The following is a 21,531-nucleotide window of genomic DNA, read 5'->3' as shown; positions in this document are numbered from 1 at the left end:
CCCCGGGGACACGCGCCCCTACCTTCGGGGTCTTCCTCGCTGCGCCCCTCTCGCTCCCGCAGGCTCTGTGCGCTCAGGTTGGTGGTGATACTGCTGCAGTACTTCCTCCCTTCCTCATCGCCAGACTCCTCAGATTCAACCCGCCTGTCGACTGAAGCCACACACACACACAGTGAGAAGCCCTGGAGACGTGGGAGCTAAGCGTGTGGCTTCCGAAGGCACTCGGCAGGGACTCAGAGCGGATTGTGGGCAGCTGAGGACTCTGCTGAGAAGGAAGATGTAGCCAAGAGATACAGAAGCCCAGGTGACCATCACTGGGCTTGGCGCCACCGACTCGTAGCTTCCAAAGGCAGGCACACAAGTGCTTTTAAATCAGTTAATGGTGCATGTTGTCTGGCAAGACTGTCAAACAACTGGCCCTTTTCACAGCTCTTCTGGAAGCCTGTTTGGCAGACCTGAGGCAGCCAGAGCAGACAAGTATGAATGAAGAACTTGGTACCCCACAGAATCGTTTTCCTGACCCTGTGGCTTATCTCCCTGGGGGGCAAATGAGTACTAAACAAAACAAGTCCTTATAAAACTGGCCTCTAAAGGTCACTATGGGTCAGTACCGACTCGATGGCACCTAACAACAACAACAAAGCCTCTCTGTGAGTCCTCTGTTTCCTCATCCACCTCGGTTAGAACCTGTGCTGCTAAACAGCTCTCATGGCCTCGGCTTGGTTTGTCCAGTCTAGTCTTTGCATCCAGAGGATCTAACTTAATCTGACCTGAGTCCCATCTTCACTCAAAGACACTGCTGAAAAGCCGATGGCCCTGGCCCTGGTGGAGAAAGCCACGTTCACAAGCCTCACTTTTGTCATCTATAAAAGGAAGACCATGTGATACCCAGGAGTCCTGGGGGGTGCTGCAAGATAACCACTTGACTGCTAACCATAAGGTTGGCTGTTCAAAGCCACCAGCCACTCTGCAGAAACCCTACACAGAATCCCTGAGTCAGAACCGACCTGACGACACACAACCATATGGTACTGACACATCAGAGAATGGGTGTCAGGATTAAACTAGAAAAGGTACACAACCCAGCTTGCTGACGCACAACACACAGAAGGTACGAGATGAATCACTGGACATCTACCAGGACGATTCTTTCACTCAGGGCACTTGAGTGAACCTTTCCCACCCAGTTCAGCTGGCCCCTGTGGAGTGCACTGGGTGGGACCCAGAAGTTCTAGCCGGGACTACGGAGGGAGAGTTAGGACGGAGCTTAGGGTGTGAGGGCAAAGCCACAGGACCAGTGGAGGTGACCAGGTAACAAGCAGTTCAGGCCCTGAGAGGCGAGCCCAGGGTGGGTGCGGAGGAGCTGAATTAGGTAGGGCAGCCTGGGGGGGCGGGTGTCTGAAGAGGGGACAGCTGATGACCATGTGGCAAGGTGGCTCTGGGGCCTGTGAAGCAGGCTGGGGAGCATCCAGAGAAGGAAGCACTGCAGTGGGAACACAGAGGTGCCCCAAGTTTAGAGACACTGACCAAGTGGGCTTTTCTTTGGGCAAAACAGCAACCCCTGTCATTTACCAAAACCGCGGGGACATGGAGAGGGAGCAGGGAGAATGGGAGTCACTTTCCTGTTTAACAAGATTCAAGACACAAAAGTCCACAGTGGCCCCAACCCCTCCAAGGCGGCTCCCCACCCTCATCACACACGATCATCATGGGTCGCGGCCCTGCAGACCCCCCGTGACCTTGGCTGCAGCCTTCCTCCTCCTTCCCACAACCCCACAAGTCGGCCTTCCTGTTCCCTAGCACTTACCACTGGGATCATGACTGTACCCCAGCCAACAACCCCAAACCCAAAGAACTGAGACCTAACAGCGTCCCCAGTGTGAGTGCATTTTCCAGCAAAACAAAAAGGGGGATGAATTGAATCTTTTCAGAATCACGAAGGACTTGAAACCGACCTGTCTAAACCTCCACCTTCTGTCCCCACAGCCTAGTGGCGCGCAGGCGAAGACCCTCACTCACCACGCCCGCCCCCAGCCTGTTTCCCCACCAGGAACGCGGGGCGCTCCCCGCCTGCCAATCTCAGAGATGCGGCGCGAGCCTCGGGTCAGACAGTGGCCGTCCCACTCCGTCCCCGGCCCAGACTCTGGCCACCGCCCTCCCGCGGGCCAGCCGGGCGCTGCCGCCCACGGGCCAGCTGTCAAGGCTCCTGAGGCCGAGCCGGAACCCGGGCCATGGACAGAGAAGGGATTCTGAGTCTCTCTCGAGCAAAGGACAATGTCGGCCCGCCGCTCGCCTGTGGTGCTCACCCTCCATCATCTCCTGCGACTGTTGCTGCCCCGAACCGCGCTCCGCCGCCATGTTGGCTGCTCTTCCCCTTTCCGGAATCTGTCGCCTCAGCGCTCCCAGCCAATCAGAGCTCCCGCCGCAAAGGCCGCCCAGCCAATGGGAGCCCGGATCCGCGGCTCGTGCCCTGACGCGGCTGCGCAGCCCTGGTGCCTCACGGGAGTTGCAGTTCCAGCTAGAGGCCGCGCGCAACCCAACCTCCGGGACGCCGCCAGTCTTTCCTCCTCCCCCAGGGCAGGTAGCCGGAGCCGACTGCAGCGATGGGAGCCGGGAGGCAAGGCGATGGGAAGAGGAGGGTAGACGTAACAGCAGGCGAACAGAGAGGGTGTCCAGGCCGTCTGCACAGGAAAATCTGGGGACTGCTCCTCATTCTTGTGCTCGCTGTCTGACCTCCTGAGGCGTCAAGGGACTCGGGGCGAGGAGCGGAGCGCATCTCCGCGTCGGGGGCTGCACCTGTAGCTCCGAGCCTCGTGGGCTGCATCTGCAGAATGGGCCGAGCGGCAGGACAACTTTCTCCCAGCGTTTGGAACGCGTGCAACAGGGTCGCCCTTGGTTATCGCTCGGCGCTGGGCAGGTGGGCAAGTTCGGAGGAACCGGCCGGGTAGGCAGAACGACTCTGAGTCGTCGTTCCCAATCCAACTTCCTTTCCCTCGCGCCCGCCGGCTTTGAGGTCGAGAAGTTGTGCGCGGCAGATGTCCGATAGGGAGCTGCCCCGCACCCCGTCTTTGAGTCGAAGCTGCCGAGGGCTGATGTTGTGTTGTTCATCCTCGGACTCCAGGAAAGCAAAAGAAGCCGCGTCTGCGGGTGGGGCTGATGGGCGCTCTGCGTCTTGTTTGGCCTCTCCGGCGTACCGTAGAGGGCGTCCGGTGCGTCCCTAGCAACCGTTAGCGCGGGCTCCTAGCTTGAGCCGGCTGTGTCCCGCCCAAACGCACCGCTGACTGGCCCAGGATGCTTGTCAATCAGTGCGAGGCGCTCCACGATTAGCCGGTGGGGATAGACGCGGGTCGGCTCCCTGGCGCCGAGAGAAGCGAGCGGAGCGGCGGCTACCCTCCAGGTGAGAGCTGCGCTCGGAGAATGGGGCCGGCTTGTTCGGCCTCTGGGGGCTGCTGCGGTGCTGCGGTGCTGCCCTGCCGCTCTACCCTCGGCTCTCCGACAAACCGAGCCCCGCGGCCGTTTGCCTCGCCGCTCCGTGTTCGCATCTACGGACCTCCGGGACGAGCGCGTCCTCGAGCGTCTTCTTGGACCACTTCTTCCCTGGCCCCTTCCCGGGGCTGGGGCCGGGAGTGCAGAGTGGTGTCCGGCCTCGCGGCGTCTGCCCTGTACGTGGGGGAGTTGAGGGGGAAAAGGAGCTAGATATGCGCACGCGCACCAATGCAACCCTCTCCACCCCGCGCCCCACGCCTGGTAATCTCACCTCCAAGCTCTTTAACCTGCCATTCATTTATTTTTGTCTTATCTCAATCGTCTTTCCATTCTTCTGCCGTTGACTTAATTAACCACTGCCGTCAACTCTTTTCCGACTCAAGACGAGCCTGTAGGACCGAGTAGGACAGCCCCATAGGGTTTTCAAGGCTAAATCTTTACGGAAGCTGATCGCTTCATCTTTTGACCGAGGGGCACTTGGCGGAGGAGAGCGGCAGCCTAGTCTTAGCCCACTGCATTTGCCTGAATTTGTTGTGGTTCCTTGCCGTCAATGGGGTTGTTGCTAAGTGCTTGTTGAGTGGGTTCGGACCGCCTGATGCTTCGCCATCCTCGCAGTTGTTAACTCCTCAGTCTGTTGCTGCTGCGCAGGGCTAAATGCATTGGGGGGGGGGGTTCCTCTTTTCCTCGGACCTTCCACTTTACCGATCGTGATGTCTTTCTTCAAGGATTGGTCCCTCTGAAAACCGTACCTGAAATACAAGACTTCTAAGGGCCATTCTGGAGGCCTGGGGTGGCGCTGTGGGTTAATGCGCCAGACTGCTAAGCCTTTTGAACTGCAAAGTCGGCGGTTCAAGCTCACCAGTTGCTCCTCGGAAACCGTATACAGGGTCACTATGGATCGGAACCGACTCGGAGGCATTTCACAACAACAGCAAGGAGCATTCTGGTTGTACTTCTTCCAACACAAAACAAAAAAGCGTTGTCCATGGTACTTTTCAGTATTCTCCAATACCCTAACTCAAAGGCATCAATTCTTCTGAACTTTTCCTATGTCCGACTTTCACGTGCACGTTGTTGTTGTTGTTGTGAAGTGCTGTCTAGTCGAGTCCGACCTATAGCGATCCTGTATAGGATTTCCAAGGAGCAGCTGGTGAGCTTGAGCCACCGACCTTGCAGTTCAAACGACTTTGCAGTCTGACGCATTAGCCCACAGCACCACACTAGGACTGCCACGTGCACATTGGTGATGGTGGTTATGTGCCATGGAGTTGGTTGTGACTCGTAGTGACCCTTTACAAGGTTTCTGAGACTGAATTGTTAGGAGAGCTGAAAGCCTCATCTTTCTCCTGTGGAACAGCTGGCAGTTTCGAACTGCTGAGCTTAAGATTTGCAGCCCAATTCGTAACCACTGCGCTACCAGAGCTCCTTACATGGACATTGTTGTTTTAAGTGCTTTTGAGTCGGTTCCGACCCATAGCGACTGGTGAGCTTGAACTGCCGACCTTGCAGATGAAAAGGCACATTAACCCACAGTGTGGACCACAGGGCTTCCTCAGTAGGTGGTGGGAAATACCATGGCTTGGGTCAGGCACTCCTTAACCCTCCTTGCTCTTGAGCACTTGGCAGAGGTCTTGTGCAGCAGGTGTGTCGAACACAGTACTTCATTTGATTTCGTAACTGCTTTCGGTTTCCATGAGTGCTGATATGTGGATTCAAGCAAAATGAAATCTTCGACAACTTGTATCTTTTCTCCATTAGTCATGAAGCTTTTTGTTCAGTTGTGAGGAATTTTGCTTTCTTTACATTGAGGTGTGCCAATTTGTTGTTGTTGTAGGCCGTCGAGTCAGTTCCGACTCATAGCGACCCTGTACAGGGTTTCCGAGGCTGTAAATCTTTACGGGAGCAGAAAACCTCATCTTTCTCCCGTGGAGCATCTGGTAGTTTCGAACCGCTGACCTTGTGGTTCGCAGCCCGATTCGTAACCACTACGCTACCCTTTAATTGGGAAGGGAGCTGTGGTAGTAGTGGTTATGAATCGGGCTGCGAACCTTAAGCTCAGCAGTTGGAAACTACGAGGTGCTCCACAAGAAAAAGCTGACTTCCTGGGGCGGGGTCTACTCAGCTGCACAGCTGGGGAGAGGGGTGGGACCTTGCTCTCATCGCTTAGTGGGATGAGAGGGGTGGGAGAGAGATGGTGCCTGCACCCCCAAATTCACCCAAAGGAGGGTTACTGCTTCTCCTGAGGGGGTCACTTGCTCTTGGACCCACCAGCCATGGAGCCACTTGCTGGGTTGGGCTTCCCTTGGTCAGTGCTGACACCTGTGTGGCCTGGCTGGCATTTTTGGTTAGTGTCTGAGTGGAACGTAAACCTGGGGACGGCTGGTGATTCCTAGGGTCCTCTGGTGACCTGTTGTTGTCTGTGAGCCTGCTGAGCCTGCAGAGGACCCTCGGGCATGCTCAGAGGGTGCCTATCTTCCTCCTTCCCACTGGAACCTTCAGTAACATCACTAAACACCCACTTCTCTACTCAACAACTCTAACCCAAACCAAATGCATCCCCACTGCCTCTGAGTCCAACTCACAGTGCCCCTGGAGGACTGGGAACTGCTGTATAGGTCTTCAGAGGAGACTCAGTCTGCACAGGCGTAGATAGCCACCCACCTGCCAGTTTAACCCAGTGTTTAACCACACTAGCTGCTGCCAGGGCTCTTCCCAGGAAAGAGCTGGGGGGCCGACAGGATAAGCTAGCTGAATGGTGGGAGACACATAAATAGGGTCGCTGGAAGTTGCAACCCATTGGAAGCTACTTACCCACCCCTGAAGGTTTCCTTCCCTTCTGAATGGGTTTCCCTAGTCTCCCAGGCTTGTTCTATACCTGATACAAAGTAATAGTGTTGACAATGAGTGCTGAAGAGTTCTGTTATGTTTGTGAAGTTGTGTAACAATGTTTACTGAGGAGTTACATTATCACATTTACAAAGTAAAGCATTGTAACATTTACATTCTGAAGCTATTTTCAGTCTTCTGTGCTTGGGCTGTAAATTGGTTTTAAAAGTAGAAAACCAAACATTCACAATATAATCTTGTGACTGTTTATTGTAGGAATAGTTTGTACATTGAGATGCTGGTAGAAAGAAATATACACCTGGAACATTTGAATAGTTCTACATGAAGCAAAACGGCACTTTCAAATAGTTTAGTATTTATTTCTAACGTCCTCCCTGCCTCTTGAAGGATCCCAGGTAGCGCAGTGGGTTATGAGTGGGGTTGCTGACAAGAAGGTCAGTAGTTCGATTCTACCAGCTGTTGGCAGGAGAACGATGAGGCTTTCTGCTCCCATAAAGATGGATAGCCTTGGAAAAGCTATACAGGGTCACTGCCTCCACCACTACCCCCACCCCTTTTGGTTCATACCCAGAGGTCATTGTCCAGGATCTTACACTGGGTGTATTTGTGTTTGTGTTCTTTAGTATACGTCAGTTGATTCATACCAAAGAAAAAACCTGTGTCCTTAGACATGAGCCACACAAGAAAATGCTCACACTTAGATCCACCTCCACGTGAGGGCCTCCCCATTTCTGCCCCTACCCATCCTCCGAGGGCACTGTTTGCCCAGACTAGGTGTCTGTCAGTCTCTTGTTTAAGAAATACCCTTAGCACGTCCTAGTTTGGCCTCCTTGGAAACCCAGGCATCCTAGACTCAGTCTTGGATATGGTTGGGGATTTTGTGGAGTTGCTGTTGATAGCCTTGGGTGTGGTTTATTTTACGCTGTATATTGCTCAGGTTGTCACCGTAGTATACCAGGGTGTGGACTTACCCGAATTGTGCATCTGTTTTCTTGTTCTTGCCACTGCAACCTTCTTGTCTGTCTTTCTTACTACACGTGCACAAAGAATTCCTCTAGCATATACCCGCTCCTCCCTTGTCAGGATGGTGGTTCCAAAGAACAGGTTGTTGTGTGACAGTGGAGGCTGGCTACGTCATTACATGAGCGGTGCGCTTGGCCCACATCCTTACTGTTGGGTGGTGGGGGGTTATTAAGTGCTGTCGAGTCAGTTCTGACTCATAGCCACCCGGTATAGGGTTCCTGAGGAGCCGTTGGTGGGTTTGGACTCCCAACATTATGGCTAGCAGTCCAGTGTTTATCCTAGAGCACCACATCAGGACTCTTGGGTGTTGTTAAATGCTGATGAGTTGGTTCTGATTCCTAGTGACCGCATGCACAACAGAACGAAACACTGCCCCGTCCTGGGCCAACTTCACAATTGGTACACTTGAGCCCATTGCTGCTGCCTCTGTGCCAATCCACCTAGTTGCGCAGGGGGTGGGGGTGGGGGGGTCTTCCTCTTCTTCGCTGACCCTCCACTTTACCAAGTGCTTTACTAGTCCTTTTCCAGAGAGTGGTCCCTCCTAACAACATGTCCAAAGTGTGAGAGACGAAGTCTGGCCATCCTGGCCTCCAAGGAGCGCTCTGGCTGCACTTCTTCCAACATAGATCTGTTGGTTCCTCTGGCAGCCCATGGCACTTTCACTATTCTCCTCCAACACCTTAAATCAAAAGCATCAATTCGTCTATGGTCTTCCTTATTCACTGTCCGGCTTTCACATCCATATGAGGTTATTGAAAATACGATGGCTTGGGTCAGGTGCACCTCAGTCCTCAAGCTGATGACATCTCTGCTCTTCAGCACTGTAAAGAGGTCTTGTGCAGGAAATTTGCCAAATGCACACGTCGTTTGATTTTATAACTGCTGCTTCCATGAGTAGGTGGATCCGAGCAGAATGAAGTCCAGGCAGTGTTGGGTGATGAGACTGGCCTTTTGCCTGTTGAGCGCACCTTCCCTTCGGTTCCTACTTTCTTCCTCGTTGTCCCGATGGTTTCTCTGAGAGACCGACTTTCTGCATATTGAGTCCTGGCCAGGATGGAAGTGGCCATGGGGTTCTTCTTGGGGGTCAAGCCCACCTGGACCTGGTGAAGGGTTGGGTGGGTCCACCACCTTTATGTTCTCTCCAGACCCCTTGTGTTTCCTAGCTGACAACTTGGGGCAGTGGGTCCGATGAGCTCGGCAACCTTCGAAGAGGAGCAGAGGCGCCTGTCCGGGAGCTTCCCGGTAGCAGCGGCGATGGAGAGTCCGGGCGTGCAGGGCATGTCCACACCCAGCAGCAAGGCCTTCTCCTCGGCCCACAGACACCTGAGCAGGAAGCAGGGGCTCTCCAAGCTTTGCCAGAGCAGGATGACACTCTCCGGTAATGCCCCGTCCCCACCCATGGGGGTCTTCCTTGGCTACTTAGGCCGATGCTCACTTGCAGAGCAGAAGCGCTGAGGGGCCTTGTCCTGGCTCCCTGCTGGCTGGGATGGTGGGATGGCGGGACGCGGGGCTGGAATCCCTCCACGGTTCCAGGTCTAGTTAGAGCACAGCCCCTGGTCTTCAGAGTCTGTGCCACACTGCGTCACACCTGAGACTCAGAGCCAAGTAAGATGGGGTTAACACAAGGGTGCCTCAGTGTGGTGGGTGCTGTCTCACAGGGCCCTCAGCTTGCTTTTTGTAAAGTCAAGTTTTATTGGTTGCAGCCATGCTTACTTGTTTACGTATCCCTTAGTACTGCTTTCTCACTTGTATGTGGACTTTTCGTCACTGAACTGGTCTGGCCATTTACAGGAATTGTCCCACCCCATGGTCTGGTCACAGCTCCTGAGGTCCTCTTTCTTACCCGTACACCTGGGAGAGTGGTCTGAGGTCTGGCTCATGACCCTGACTCTTTGTGGACTCATCAGCATGCAGGAATGAGGGTGACGGCTGCGTGTTCAGGTTCCTCCTGGCCAGCTGGGCAGAGAGAATGAAGGAAGCGAGCTCAGGGAGACCACCTGTGTGCTGTTGTTATAGGGGCGGCCAGTCAGCACAGGGGCAGAGAGAAACGGAGCCAGAGGCTGTGAGGTGGGCAGGCAGGAAGCTTCTAGAAAGGGGCAGCAGTGGGCTGCCTCTGCCTCCCCAGCTCCCCGACTGAGCACCTACTGTGTGCCGCCTCCCTGGACCTCGCTGCCTCCCCCACGCCTCCGGAGTGGTGACTGAAGACCAGTGCGGGAGCAGTGAGCTGGACCAGTGTGTGTCTGCTTCTGGGGGCTAGCAGGGGCAGGTGCCGGAGGGGTTCCAGAGTGTGTGTGGGGGGAGTCCTCTGAGGTGTGGAAATGCCGATCTCAGGCCGTCTCTGTGTCTGGTTGTCCCGGTGGGCTCTGGGTTATGTGCAGATGCACAACTAGGATAGTCTGCTAATGGGCCTACCTCTGTGGTGGGTTTGAGGCTGACTTGCTCATACCTTCTCCCAGGGGACAGGTGGAGCTCCTACTGTTTGTCATCGCTAGCTGCCCAGAACATCTGCGCCGGCAAGCTGCACCACCCTGGCCAGTCCGAGCTCTCCGATCCTGCTATCTCCCTAGGGAGCACTTCTTGCTGCTCCCTGTTGCGTGGCCTGCCCACGGGCCTGTCCACTCCCCTGCCACCGGCCCCCGTGGGCAACCCCAACAAGGCCATCTTCACTGTGGATGCCAAGACCACTGAGGTGTGTGTGCGGGTGGGTGGTCCAACGGGGACATGGACTTGGGCCTCTGACCCCTCCTGGCCATCTGTGCTTCTGTGCAATTGGAAGGCCGTGCAGTCAGAAAAGAGGAGCATTTGAAGGTGTGAATATAAAGGGGTGACAGACTCCGGGGTGGGGTGAGGTGACTGAGAGAGGTCCCTGTTGGTGTGTTTGCTAGGGGACATCCTGCACAGACCCGACCAAATGGAGGGTCTCCAGTGCGGCCCATGTGTTTCCCTGGTCTCAACAGCACAGTGCAGTAGGCTTTGCCTGGGAGGAGGAGTCAGCGTCTGGTCCCAGTGACATCAGACGTCCTGAATGCGGGTGGACACTCTGATTTGGTTCCTGAGCAGCATGTTGTCACATGAGTCCTACCGACATCGCTCCCCGAGGCCACTGTGGGAGACCAGGTCCACACATGGCCGCTGACACTGCGCCCCCTCGCCTCTGTGACCCTAGATCATGGTTGCCAACGACAAGGCCTGTGAACTCCTGGGGTACAGCAGTCACGATCTCATCGGCCAGAAGCTCACACGCTTCTTCCTCAAGTCTGACTCTGAAGTGGTGGAGGCCCTCAGCGAGGAGCAAGTGGAGGCTGACGGCTGTGCCGCCGTGGTGTTTGGGACGGTGGTGAGTAGCCACGGGCATAAGGGGCTCAAGGCGGAAAGCCGATGGCCGCGGGGAGGGCTGACTTCTGCCGAGGGTGGGGGCCTGTGGACCTCGGCTTCTTCATCTGACCCTGCAGCTGGTTCCGTGGTCACTGCTGCCGCTAGCTCTGTGGACGTGGAAGTCGTGGTGTGTCCACTCCAGAGCATCTTGAGGGCATGGGCTTGACTCTGCCTGATCTCTTCTGACGGTGACAGAACTGGGTGACACCAGGTCCTTTTCCAAATGGCAATGCAGTTTTAATTGTCTCGAGGTCCTATGTCAGGATATAGATTGTGCCCCTTGGATGCTTGTGGGTGGGGGCGCTGGAGACACAGAGCCTGGACTGAACGTGAACTGCATGCTAGGAGGGAAGTTAGAAATCTGCTCTTGTGAACTCCACCCTGACTCACAGCGCCCCCGTGTGTCTGAGTCGAGCTGGGTGATTTTCCAGGAGTTCACAGATGGCATGGCCTTCTTTCCGAGGTGCCCCTGGGTGGACTGGCCTTCCGAATAACCACCGAATGCTCCCCTTTTCCACTGCCCAGCGCCTTCCTAAAGCTTGGTGGAACTAAAGTGCCTGAGAAAAATCCTGGTTCAAGAGACTGCCTATAAAGAAAAGTGAATCCGGGCCATGGCATGAGTCCGCCTCTGTCCTCTGAGAAGTTGCTGTGTTTCTGGCCTCGAAAGAGGACACGAGAGGCCCTGGCTCCTTTGGTACCCCATTGTCTCTGAGGTTGTGACTTGAGGCTCAGAAGCCTTGTGTGCAGTTCCTAAGGCCTGAATTGAGGGAGCCGAGGGGACGACCCCATCTGTCTGAGGGTCCAGCCTGTCTGTCCCACAGGTAGACGTTGTTAGCCGCAGTGGGGAGGAGATCCCGGTGTCTGTGTGGATGAAGCGGATTCGGCAGGAACGTGGCCGCTGCTGTGTGGTGGTGCTAGAACCCGTGGAGAGGGTCTCTGCGTACGTCTCCTTCCAGCAAGATGTGAGTGACTCTCACCTCATACCTTCCAGGAGGCTTCCCTGCAGCTGCCTTTAGGAGTGTGTGCGTCTCTCTCTCTGTGTATGGCTCTCACTGTGTGTGCCTCTGTGTCTTTCACTCTGTGTGTGTCTCGGTGTGTGTATGTGTCTTGCTGATTTCCTGTGTCTGTTTTACTGATTGTGTGCTCAGGCAAGGACTGGGATCATCTCAGACCTTGGTCCCCTCCTTGACTACTGATTGCCACTTCGTCTGAGAGAGACACACACACAGAGACACACACAATGAGAGACATACAGAGAGAGAGAGACACACCCTTCAAATTTCGTTAAAATACACACAACATGAATTTGACACATAGGTCATTTTTGAGTGGACGTACCAGCAGGTTGTTCGCAGTCTCAGTGTTGTGTAGCTACCGCTGGTGCCACCCTGACAGACACTCTGTGTGTCTGACAATGACCCTGCCTGTGACACCTCCGTTGTCCCCTGCCGAGGCATTTCTGTCAGCGCGGCTCTCTCACCTCAGCTCTGTGGGCTCACCCACATCATAGCACGTCTAAAGACAACTGTGTTTCTGGACTGTCTGCTTGGTCCGCACTCCATTCCTGTCCACACTGGACTTCTTCCTCAGTTTGCCATATTAGAACGGACGCTGAGCCCTCCCCAGCCCACCCTGCCCCACGACAGCACTGCTGGGGTGGGGTCTGGGCTTCTGAGGATCTGGGTCAGGTGGGAGATCAGGAGTCAGAGTCACCTGGGGCGTGGGGTGCCCAGGACCAGAGTCACCAGTGGACATTGCTCCCTGGAATGTCTGTCCAGGAGGGAGTGCAGCTATCCTGTGACCTCTGAGGACCTGCTCCTAGCCCCAGCCTTCTGCCACTCCTGTGGCTTGTGGGGCACTAGGTGGGCTCGCTGGTTGCTTAGGGGTGTGTCTGACACGCAGCCTTCTCTCACACAGGGGATCATCACGTCGTGTGACAGCCTCTTTGCCCATCTCCATGGCTATGCGTCCAGCGAGGAGGTGGCTGGCCAGCGCATCACTGACCTGATTTCCTCTATGCAGATCCCTGCCCCTGGCGAGCATGTCCCCAAGGTGGGCACGTACAGTACTCAGGCCAGGCTGCTGGGGCAGGGGTGCGCCACTGGACTCTGTTTTCAACCCCTTTCTGCCCCCACACTGTTCCCAGGCCCAGATGGGGCACAGGAGGGACAGAAGGAGAAGTCGGGGACGCTGGGTGTTGCTGGGCTGTTTCCACTGTGACAAGTGTCTGCTCGTCTCTCTTGCAGAGTCTCAGGATCCAGAGGTCTGTGGGGAGAGCGAGGGACGGCACCACGTTCCCGCTGAGCCTCAAACTCACGTGCAAGCCCGGCTCTGAGCAGACGGCAGCTGGCGTGCCCACGCTGGGCTACACAGCCTCTGTCTGGGTGTTCTGTACCATCAGTGGGCTCATCACCCTCCTGCCCGACGGCACTATCTATGGCGTCAACCACAGCTTTGCACTCATGCTGTTGGGCTATGCGAAGGCCGAACTCCTGGGCAAGGTGGGTCCCGCCCGGGTCCTGCTGCCCGCTATGAGCAGGTGGGCTTGCGCCTAGATCTCAGAGCTGTGGGCTGGGAGCTGGACTGGCAGGTACCCTGGTGAGGGGCAGCTCACTGGCTTGCTCACTGCGCAGAAAGGTGGATGGGTCAGTTCCTTCACTCCCTGCCTGTTTGATCACTCGATGGCTACCCTGGTCCCTGACCCTGCGTGCTGTGTCTCCCTAGAAGAGTATTCGCTTTGATGAGTGGGTCCCGGTCCCTGTGCAGGCTGCGGTGCCTCCACTTCTGGACTGTCCCAGCAGCACTGTGTTTGTGTCCATGGAGAGTGGAGGGACACACACCTCCTCTCGGGAGGAGAGACAGTTTCTGTGCTGCCAGAGCCCTCCCATCCGAGGCGCTTCTGTCCTTTGTGTGTCAGGCATGGTTTCTGACGGGGAGGGACACTGGGTGCTCCTGCCCATGTGGACAGGATGAGGCACTCGGGATGGGTCACTTGTGCCTCTGGTGGCGGGGGGGGGGCGGGCAGTGCCTCTCAGCCCTGTGTGTCGTCCGTCCCTGCCCCCCGCCAATGCACTGGGGGTTTCTGCATGTCCGTCGGGCTGCAGAGTAGCTGTGTGGGATGCGCTCATGGCATCTTTACTCCCCCCAACACCTTTTCCAGAGCATCACCTTCCTCATCCCCGGTTTCTACAACTACATGGACCTCACCTGTGACAGCTCCCTGGCCCAGGGCCCAGATGTCAGCCACCAGAGCCCCCCTGGGGGGCTATTGGCAGACCCCTGGCAGGGCTGGGACCTGCCTGGCGGGACTGAGGGTGAGACATTTGGTTCCTGCTCCCCAGCATGCCACAAACCTGGTGGGGACAAGAAGGGCTGGTCTCGGGATTGGGGGCATCAAAGGGAGGCATGTAGGGTTGGATGCCCCAGCCTGGGGCCACACACTATGGATGGGAAGGCGGGAGAGGCAGGGGCAGGGCAGCGGGCAGAAGGGAGCCAGGGCTGCGTCTGTGTGGGGGGTAGGAGGACACTTGGGAACTTGGGTAATTGTCTCAGGAGCTGTGTCTATGAACAGAAAATGCCCCGTCTCTAATGTGTCAGGGTCCAGCATGAATACTGCTTCTGATGCCCGGCCGCTGGAGGAGAGCTTGTCGCCGGAACCTGGGGGCCACCTCATGACCCCACGCTCGTCCCTGCCGGCCCCCACGTGAGTGCCCCTGGAAGGCTGCAGGGTCACCTGGGAGTGAGGCCGGTGGTGGGTGGGCGTGCATCACTGCCCAGAGAAACATTTCCACACGGAGCTGGAGAAACTGACAACACAGGCCTTCAGTGTGCGAGACACACAGGCTCTGAGCAAGGCGTGGCGAGGCGAGGTCTGTGCGCATGTGCGTAATGCTCTTTGTGTGGAGTTGTCTTAGGAACCGCCCTGCACCCTCATGGGTCTTCATCTGCGGGTTGACCTGGAGGGTGGGCAGGGGGATGTGGTTACAAGGCTTCGCTTCTCAGTTTTCCCTCACAAGTTCCTGGTGTCAGTGGCTCTGGGCTTTCTCTCCCCGGAGATGTCTGTGGTTCCTCCTGCCATTCTCCCACCCCTCAGTAATGGTGTGACCCATGGCCCTGTCCACAGGGCAGATACCCCAGGAGGATGTCCTCTGGCCCAGGAGCAGCAGACCCAGCGGGGACCAGGGGAGGAGAGTCTCAGGCAGGACCAGCCCGGGGACAAGCATGCACATGGCACACAGGAGTTGCTCTGCACCCCAGACACAGAGGAGGACAAGAGGAGGAACGTTCAGGAGTGCGACCCGGACCCTGAGGAGCCCGTGGGCTTCATCCCTCAGGCTGAGGCCGCTGTGTCCAAGGCCCGAGCAGCCAGCCAGCCAGCCAGAGCTGACCTCCCGACACACTGCCCCCGGTGTGGGACAGAGCTTCTTGCCCGGGGGACAGGCCTGAGCCCCCCGGGAACAGCACACATCTCGTTGGGGACCCTGGCGCTGGAGGAGTTGTGTCTGGGTGGGATCAGCGACAGGGAAGAACTGCAGACTTGTCTGATCAAAGAGCAGCTGTCTGCAGAGCACCCTCTATCACTCTGTGACTCGGGGGGCAGAGACCTGCAGTGTGGCCGCTCGGGCAGCTCCTCGGCCTGCTACGCCCTGGCCACAGACCTCCCCGGTACCCCAGAGCACACAGCCAAGCACGATGCCAATGTGTCCGCTTGCTCCTGGGACTTGAAGGAGCTCTTCCTCAGTGAGCAGGCAGCCCGGGCAGCCTCCAGCTGTTCCTGCCTCATGGCAACCCCCACCCGGACGCCCTCTCCTGTGGGCATGGGCTCTGGCCTGCATGAGGGCAGCCTTCAGAGGCTGGACCGGGAGGGGCTGCTGCTGCTGACCGGCACCTCCTCTGACTTCAGCATCTCCCGGGCCCACAGCCAGATGATGCCATCCGAATCCTGTCTGCTGCCCTCTCTGTACCCTGAAACCAGCCCTGGGGACCTGTTCCCACATACAGCGCAGCTGGAGCTGGGCCTGCAGCCCACCTCCACACCCGTGAAAGGGGAACGTGTCCCCAGCCAACCCCGTGAGATCCTGGAGGGCACCTACGCAGGCAGCTGCTACCACCGGGATGGCTCTCGACTAAGTAAGTTCTTGTGATGGGCAGATGGGCGGGTGGATGGGCAGGACCTGTAGAGCCCACCTCTTTGTAGGCCTGGTGGAAGTGATGTCCTGAACTTCCTCTTGTCTTGATTTCCTAAGTGTAGGCCGGGGCAGGTGGGGCCCCCAAGTGTCTGCTCCAGTCTACCCTCCCAAGGGAAGATGCAGGGGCCATGCTGGACCGCTGCAGCCCACCCCCCACCCCCCCGCAGTGGGTCAGATCTGGTCACAGTTTCTGAACAAGCCCACGTCATCGCAGCTCCTCAGCCCTGGGGTGCTGCTCAGTGTGGGGGTTAGTCTCAACTTTTGAAGGAGACATAAGCAGTATGTGGTATTTGTAGAAACTGTTGTGCAAATGAACACAAAGGAGAAACTAAAATCTCTGTAGTCTCTTCCCCCAGCAAAGGGAGCTGCGTTCGTTTAGGAGCATGCGTGTGCGTGTATAGGACTTCCATGACCTGGTACGTGCACAGTGCACGCATGTGCATGCATGTGTAACTAGGATGTGCCGTGGGTTACTAGGCTGTGCTCACCTCTATGCACGTGTGTAACTAGGATGACCCTGTGTGTTTGCACACATATGTGTCTTTAGAACATACCCATATGTACACATGTGAGTGGGACATGCATGTATGCTTGTAACCACAATATTTCTATATCTATGTATGTAACTCTCATGGCAAGGTCAGTGGTTCAAACCCAGCAGTGTTTCCTTGCAAGCCCTCTACAGGATTGTCATGAGCCGGAAGCGACTTGCTAGTGCTTAACAACAACTTGTGTGTGTAACTAGGATCTGTCCGTGTGTACACATGTGTAACCGGGATATACATGAGCGTGCATGTGTGTGTGATGGATGTGTGTACATATGTATTTGTGTGTAACTAGGATGTTGTTGTTCCCATCTCAGTGAGTCAGCTCCAACTCGTAGGGTCGCTGTGCGCAGCAGAATGAGACACTGCCTGGTCCTACGGCACCCTCACGGCAGCTGCTATGTTTGAACCCGTGGCTGCTGCCATGGTGCCACCCACTCCTTGGGGGTTCTTCCTTTTTTTCTCTGACCTCCACTTTACCAAGCATGATGTCCTTCACCAGGGAGAAGTCCCGCCTCATAACATGTCCGAAGCATGAGGATGAAGTCTCGTCATCCTGGCTTCTAAGGAGCATTCTGGCTGTTCTTCCAACACAGATGCGTTTGTTTTTCTGGCAGTCCATAGTACTTCCAATATTCATCTCCAATACCATAACTCAAATACACCAATTCCCTTGGTCTTTGTCCAACTTTCACATGCATATGAGTCTATTGAAGATACCATGGCTTAGTCATCAAACTGACATCTTTGCTTTTGAACACTTTAAAGAGGTCTTGTGCAGCAGATTTGCCTAATGCTATTCACTTACGGACTTCTTGACTGCTGCTTCCATGAGTTGGTTATAGATCCAAGCAAGTTCAAGTTCTTGACAACTTCAATCTTCTCTCCATTTATCATGATGTCTTTTATTGGTCCAGTGGTGAGGAGTTTTGTCTTCACACACTGAAGACTATGGTCTTTGTTCTTCATCAGTAAGTATTTTAAGTCCTCTTCGCTTTCAGCAAGTAAGGTTGTATCATCTGCATATTGCAGGTTGTTAATGAGTCTTTCTCCAATCCTGACGCCATGCCTTTCTTCATATAACCCAGCTTCTTAGATTTATTTGCTCAGCATACAGGTTAAATAAGTATGGTGACAGAATGAACCTTGATGCCCACTTCCTGATTTTAAACCACTCTGTGACCCCTTGTTCTGTCTTATATGTAAACCAAGAGGCAATCATGTATGTATTTTCCAACTACTGATCCTTCCTCTTTTTTTCTCACCTTTGCATTACAATCACCATAAGCATCAATATATCTTGATTGCATGTTTGATCAATTTCAGATGAAAGAAGTTGGTAGAATTCTTCACTTTCATCATCGCTGGCTTTTATGGTTGGTGTGTAAGTTTAAATATGGTACTAAGTGGTCTCCCTTGTAGGCGTGTAGATAGTCTCCTAGCAGAGACACAGTATCATACTTCTAGGTAGACATTGAAAGGTTCTTGCTGATGATGAATGCACTGCCATTCCTCTTGAATTTGTTGTTCCAGCCTAGTAAACCATGTGATTGTCAGATTCTAAATGGTCAGTGCTAGTGCATGTCAGCTGACAGCGTCTACAGTATCAATCTTTGCATCTTGTTTTGTTTTGACAACTTCCAATTTTCCTGGATTCATCCTTTGTACATTTCATGTTTGAGTATCCGTGGATATTTATAGCTGCTTCTCCTCATTTTGAGTTATGCCCCATCAGCAAATGATGGGCCCGAAAGCTTTACTCCATTCTCACTAATATGGTCAGCTCACTTTGAGTAGACGGGTCTTCCCCAGTTGTATTTTGAGTGTCTTCTAACCTGAGGGGCTTATCTAACCTAGGGGCACTCTAGCTGACAATATTCTGGTGCTCTTCGTAACATTTTATCGACCAGCATGATAGCTGATAGTGTCCCGCTGCTATTCAGAAGGTTTTCCGAGGCTACACATTCAGAAGTAGTCCGTCTCTCCTTCCTCCTAGTCTGTCTTCGTCTGGAAGCTCCACTGAACCCTGTCCCCCATGGGTGTCCCTGCTGGGATTTCAGCAGCACGGTGCCTTGCACTGAGCAAGCAAGTGGTGGAGTAACTAGACTATGCCCACGTGTCTTCATGAGTGTGGTTAGAGTATGTCCACGCTTGTGCCTGTGTGCACATGTGTGTGTAGCTGCGGGGGGCTAGCATGTAATGTGTGTATTTGTTTGTCTATGTGTGTGGCTTTGGATGGAGCCCTGGTCACAGTGGTGTCTCCGTTGGACAGATGTCATCTCTGCTATGGTGGTGTGAGCATGAGCTTTCTGAGAGGCTGTTCCCTGCTGGGGGTGGTCTGCAGTGGCTGGCTGCAGTCATTCTCGGGTGGTCCCTGCTGTCCGGCCCTGGGATCCAGCTGCTCTGGTGACATGTGGTTGCTGGTCTCTGCTCCAGGCTGGTGGGCAGACGAGGGGTGGGGTGGGGGGCGGGTTGTGGAGGCTGTTCCTCTGGCTCTTGCCCCCTTGGTGGGCCCTCTGGCAGCCTGTGTCCTCTGCTCTGTGCTGCCCTCTGTTGCTGGGGGGTAGATGGCACATTCCTGCTTCATGGCTGCCTGCATTATTTTGCCCCCAGGTGTGCAGTTTGAGGTGCGGCGTGTGGAGCTCCGTGATGCGGCCCCGCTCTTTTGCTGCTGGCTGATGAAGGACCTGCGGCACAGCCACCGGGATGCGGCTGCTCGGACCCGCCTGCTCTTGGCCAGTCTGCCCAGCTCCACCCACTCCATGGCTGAGCTGCCAGGGCCCAGCCTGGGCGAGGTGGGTGGGTGGACACCCTTACCTGTGGACACGAGCCAGTCCGCACTTCCCTGTCTCTCTCTTCTGAGTTGGACACTGTCTTCCAGTACGTGGCACATGTATGAAGTCACATGTACTGTTCTGAATGTGCTGGTGACCATGCCGGGGTGTGGGAGAATTGGGGCTCAGGGATGTGTAGGTGTGGGGTGTGCAGCAGGACTGTGCCTTGGCTGTCTGAAAGGAGGGCAGGACACATCTGTGGGCATCGTGCCCGTCCCTGGGTATAGCCCCTGCTCTAGCTCAGCCTGTTCCCTTCACAGATGCTCCGAGCCAAGCCCTGGTTTGAGGAGTCCCCCAAGGCGGCAGAGCTGGAGGGGCTGGCGGCCTGCGAGGGTGCGTACTCTCATAAGTACAGCACACTGAGCCCCCTCGGCAGTGGAGCCTTCGGCTTCGTGTGGACTGCCCTGGACAAGGAGGCGGACAAGGAGGTACTGGCTCTCAGAGGAATGCTGAGCCAGACTCGGGTCCTCTGATGTGAGAACTTGTCCCTGCTGGTCCCGCGGCTGTACCAGGGGCTCCTGTGCTCCTCATCACACCCTCTAGCATGCCTGGGACGGACGGGCCTGATGTGTAGACTAGACCACAGGCCCCTCTGAAGCTCCTCCGGGGTCTGTGGATCTCAGCCTCAAAATCCAACCATGAGTTCCTCCACCCACCTGGAGGGAGAGCCAGCCAGCCAGATAGACAGATGGGCAGGCAGGCAGGCGGGCGGGTGGGTGGGTGGGCAGGGCAGGCGGTCAGCAGGCACTCACAGTGGGCTTCCATCATCCCCAGGGTGACTCCTCACTGGTACATCGGGCCCTGTGCGCTGCCTTGCGTCTGATGCTCACCTCCGTCAGTCCTGCCTGCCTCTCTCCCGCTTCGGTGGCTCTGTGGTGGGGTCTCACTCCTCCACCCCTGCATACTAGTGGTCTCTCTTGCCCCCTCCCTTCTGGTGGCTCTGTGGTAGGGTCAGATGGTGATTGAAACCCATTCTTCTGCAGACTCATGATGGTGCCGTATTTATGGCCCTTTGGGGACCGTTCATGGGAACCTATTTAAGGCTTTTCTTCTTTTTTCCCTGTTGGGTTTTCCTCATTACCCCGTTGACATGTGGGACTCTTTACAGTCTCCATGGGAGTTGTTTGTAAGGCTCCTGGTTGCAGCCTCTTGGTTGAAGGCATGTGCCCGGGCCTACACGACTCTCCCTTGCGATGTCCTGTGTTTGCAGCAGTAATGTGAAGTGTTTTTTCTGATTACTGGCCTTCTGGGGACCATCTGTATGAAGAACCTGTTCACGTCTACTGCCTGTTTTCCTGTTGTCTGTTTTCTTGTATTGACTTTATAGTCTTTGTTGTTTTTGTTGTTAAGTGCCATAGAGTTGGTTCCAACCCATAGCGACCCTGTATAGGGTTTCCAAGGAGCAGCTGTTGGGTTTGAACTGCTGACCTTGCAGCTCAAACCGACCTTTGGATCCAGTGCATTATCCTGCTGTGCCACACCAGGACGTAGTTCAAATAGCTTTTCTCATGTGGTATGTTGCCTTTTAATTCGTTTAATGATGTCAGTTGATGAACAGGAATTCTTACAAAAATTTCTCTATAATTGGCTTCCTTTGTGTCCTGTTTAAGACGTCTTTGTCTACGCCGAGCACATGAAAAGTTCTCTGTTTTATTCCAAACTGTTGTTTTAACTTTCCCATCCAACTCCGCAGTCTGTCTTCCCTCGGCTTTTGTGAGAGAGTTTGGCGTAAGATAGGCATTAGAAGGGTGTTTTGAAGTTACACAGAACATGATTTAATGATCTTTCCTTCTTGAAACACACTGTGACGTATTACATGGTTAATTGTTGTTAGGGGTCCTGGTGTGGCAGTGTAGAATAAACACTAAGACCGCAAGGCCGGTGGCTCCAACTCGCCAGCCACTCTTGGGAAACTGTACCAGGGTCACAGTGAGTTGGAGGCACTTATAACAACAACAATTGCTATTAATGTCTGACAGGAATGGAAAACAATTTGTACAGTTTGTTAGCTATAAGCTTGTCACCTGTTTTTGTGAATCTGCTCTGTTGTGTCCTTCTCTTCTCTTTCGGACTGAACCCTCTGTTGGTCTCTGTGGCAGGCTGCTCTGGCTTCCTCTCTGCTTCTGATGGGGGCCTGCTTCCTCCTCATGTGCTGTGACTGGAGGGGGGGCTGCTTCCTCATGTGCTGTGACTCGGGGGGCTGCTTCCTCCTCATGTGCTGTGACTCGGGGG

At 55.1% G+C, this 21,531-nt stretch overlaps 2 protein-coding genes across 3 annotated transcripts in view; one reads left to right on the top strand and one right to left on the bottom strand.

Moving 5' to 3' along the window:
- Positions 1-2,389, bottom strand: part of PPP1R7 (protein phosphatase 1, regulatory subunit 7) — a 30,635-nt gene extending 28,246 nt beyond the window's left edge. The window contains exons 1-2 of one of the 2 annotated variants that reach the window (XM_006875205.1): positions 2,307-2,358; positions 23-151 (exon numbers count right to left, since the gene is read on the bottom strand). In XM_006875205.1, the coding sequence (XP_006875267.1) occupies positions 23-151; positions 2,307-2,358 (181 nt within the window). Of the gene's footprint in view, positions 1-22; positions 152-2,306 lie in introns of both variants that reach the window. The other variant, XM_006875206.1, reaches the window with a different exon arrangement.
- A 6,155-nt stretch (positions 2,390-8,544) lies between these two features.
- Positions 8,545-21,531, top strand: part of PASK (PAS domain containing serine/threonine kinase) — a 25,375-nt gene continuing 12,388 nt past the window's right edge. Inside the window, exons 1-11 of the mRNA XM_006875231.1 lie at positions 8,545-8,734; positions 9,813-10,045; positions 10,523-10,693; positions 11,553-11,693; positions 12,649-12,783; positions 12,978-13,232; positions 13,892-14,045; positions 14,329-14,434; positions 14,855-15,861; positions 19,079-19,260; positions 19,560-19,727. Coding sequence (XP_006875293.1) covers positions 8,545-8,734; positions 9,813-10,045; positions 10,523-10,693; positions 11,553-11,693; positions 12,649-12,783; positions 12,978-13,232; positions 13,892-14,045; positions 14,329-14,434; positions 14,855-15,861; positions 19,079-19,260; positions 19,560-19,727 — 2,742 coding nt within the window. The remainder of the gene's footprint in view (positions 8,735-9,812; positions 10,046-10,522; positions 10,694-11,552; positions 11,694-12,648; positions 12,784-12,977; positions 13,233-13,891; positions 14,046-14,328; positions 14,435-14,854; positions 15,862-19,078; positions 19,261-19,559; positions 19,728-21,531) is intronic.

This window comes from Chrysochloris asiatica, unplaced genomic scaffold (assembly GCF_000296735.1).
Source record: "Chrysochloris asiatica unplaced genomic scaffold, ChrAsi1.0 scaffold00314, whole genome shotgun sequence".
Lineage (NCBI taxonomy): Eukaryota > Metazoa > Chordata > Mammalia > Afrosoricida > Chrysochloridae > Chrysochloris > Chrysochloris asiatica.
The sequence above is the reverse complement of the archived record's forward strand: the minus strand, read 5'-3'. Positions and strand labels throughout refer to the sequence as shown.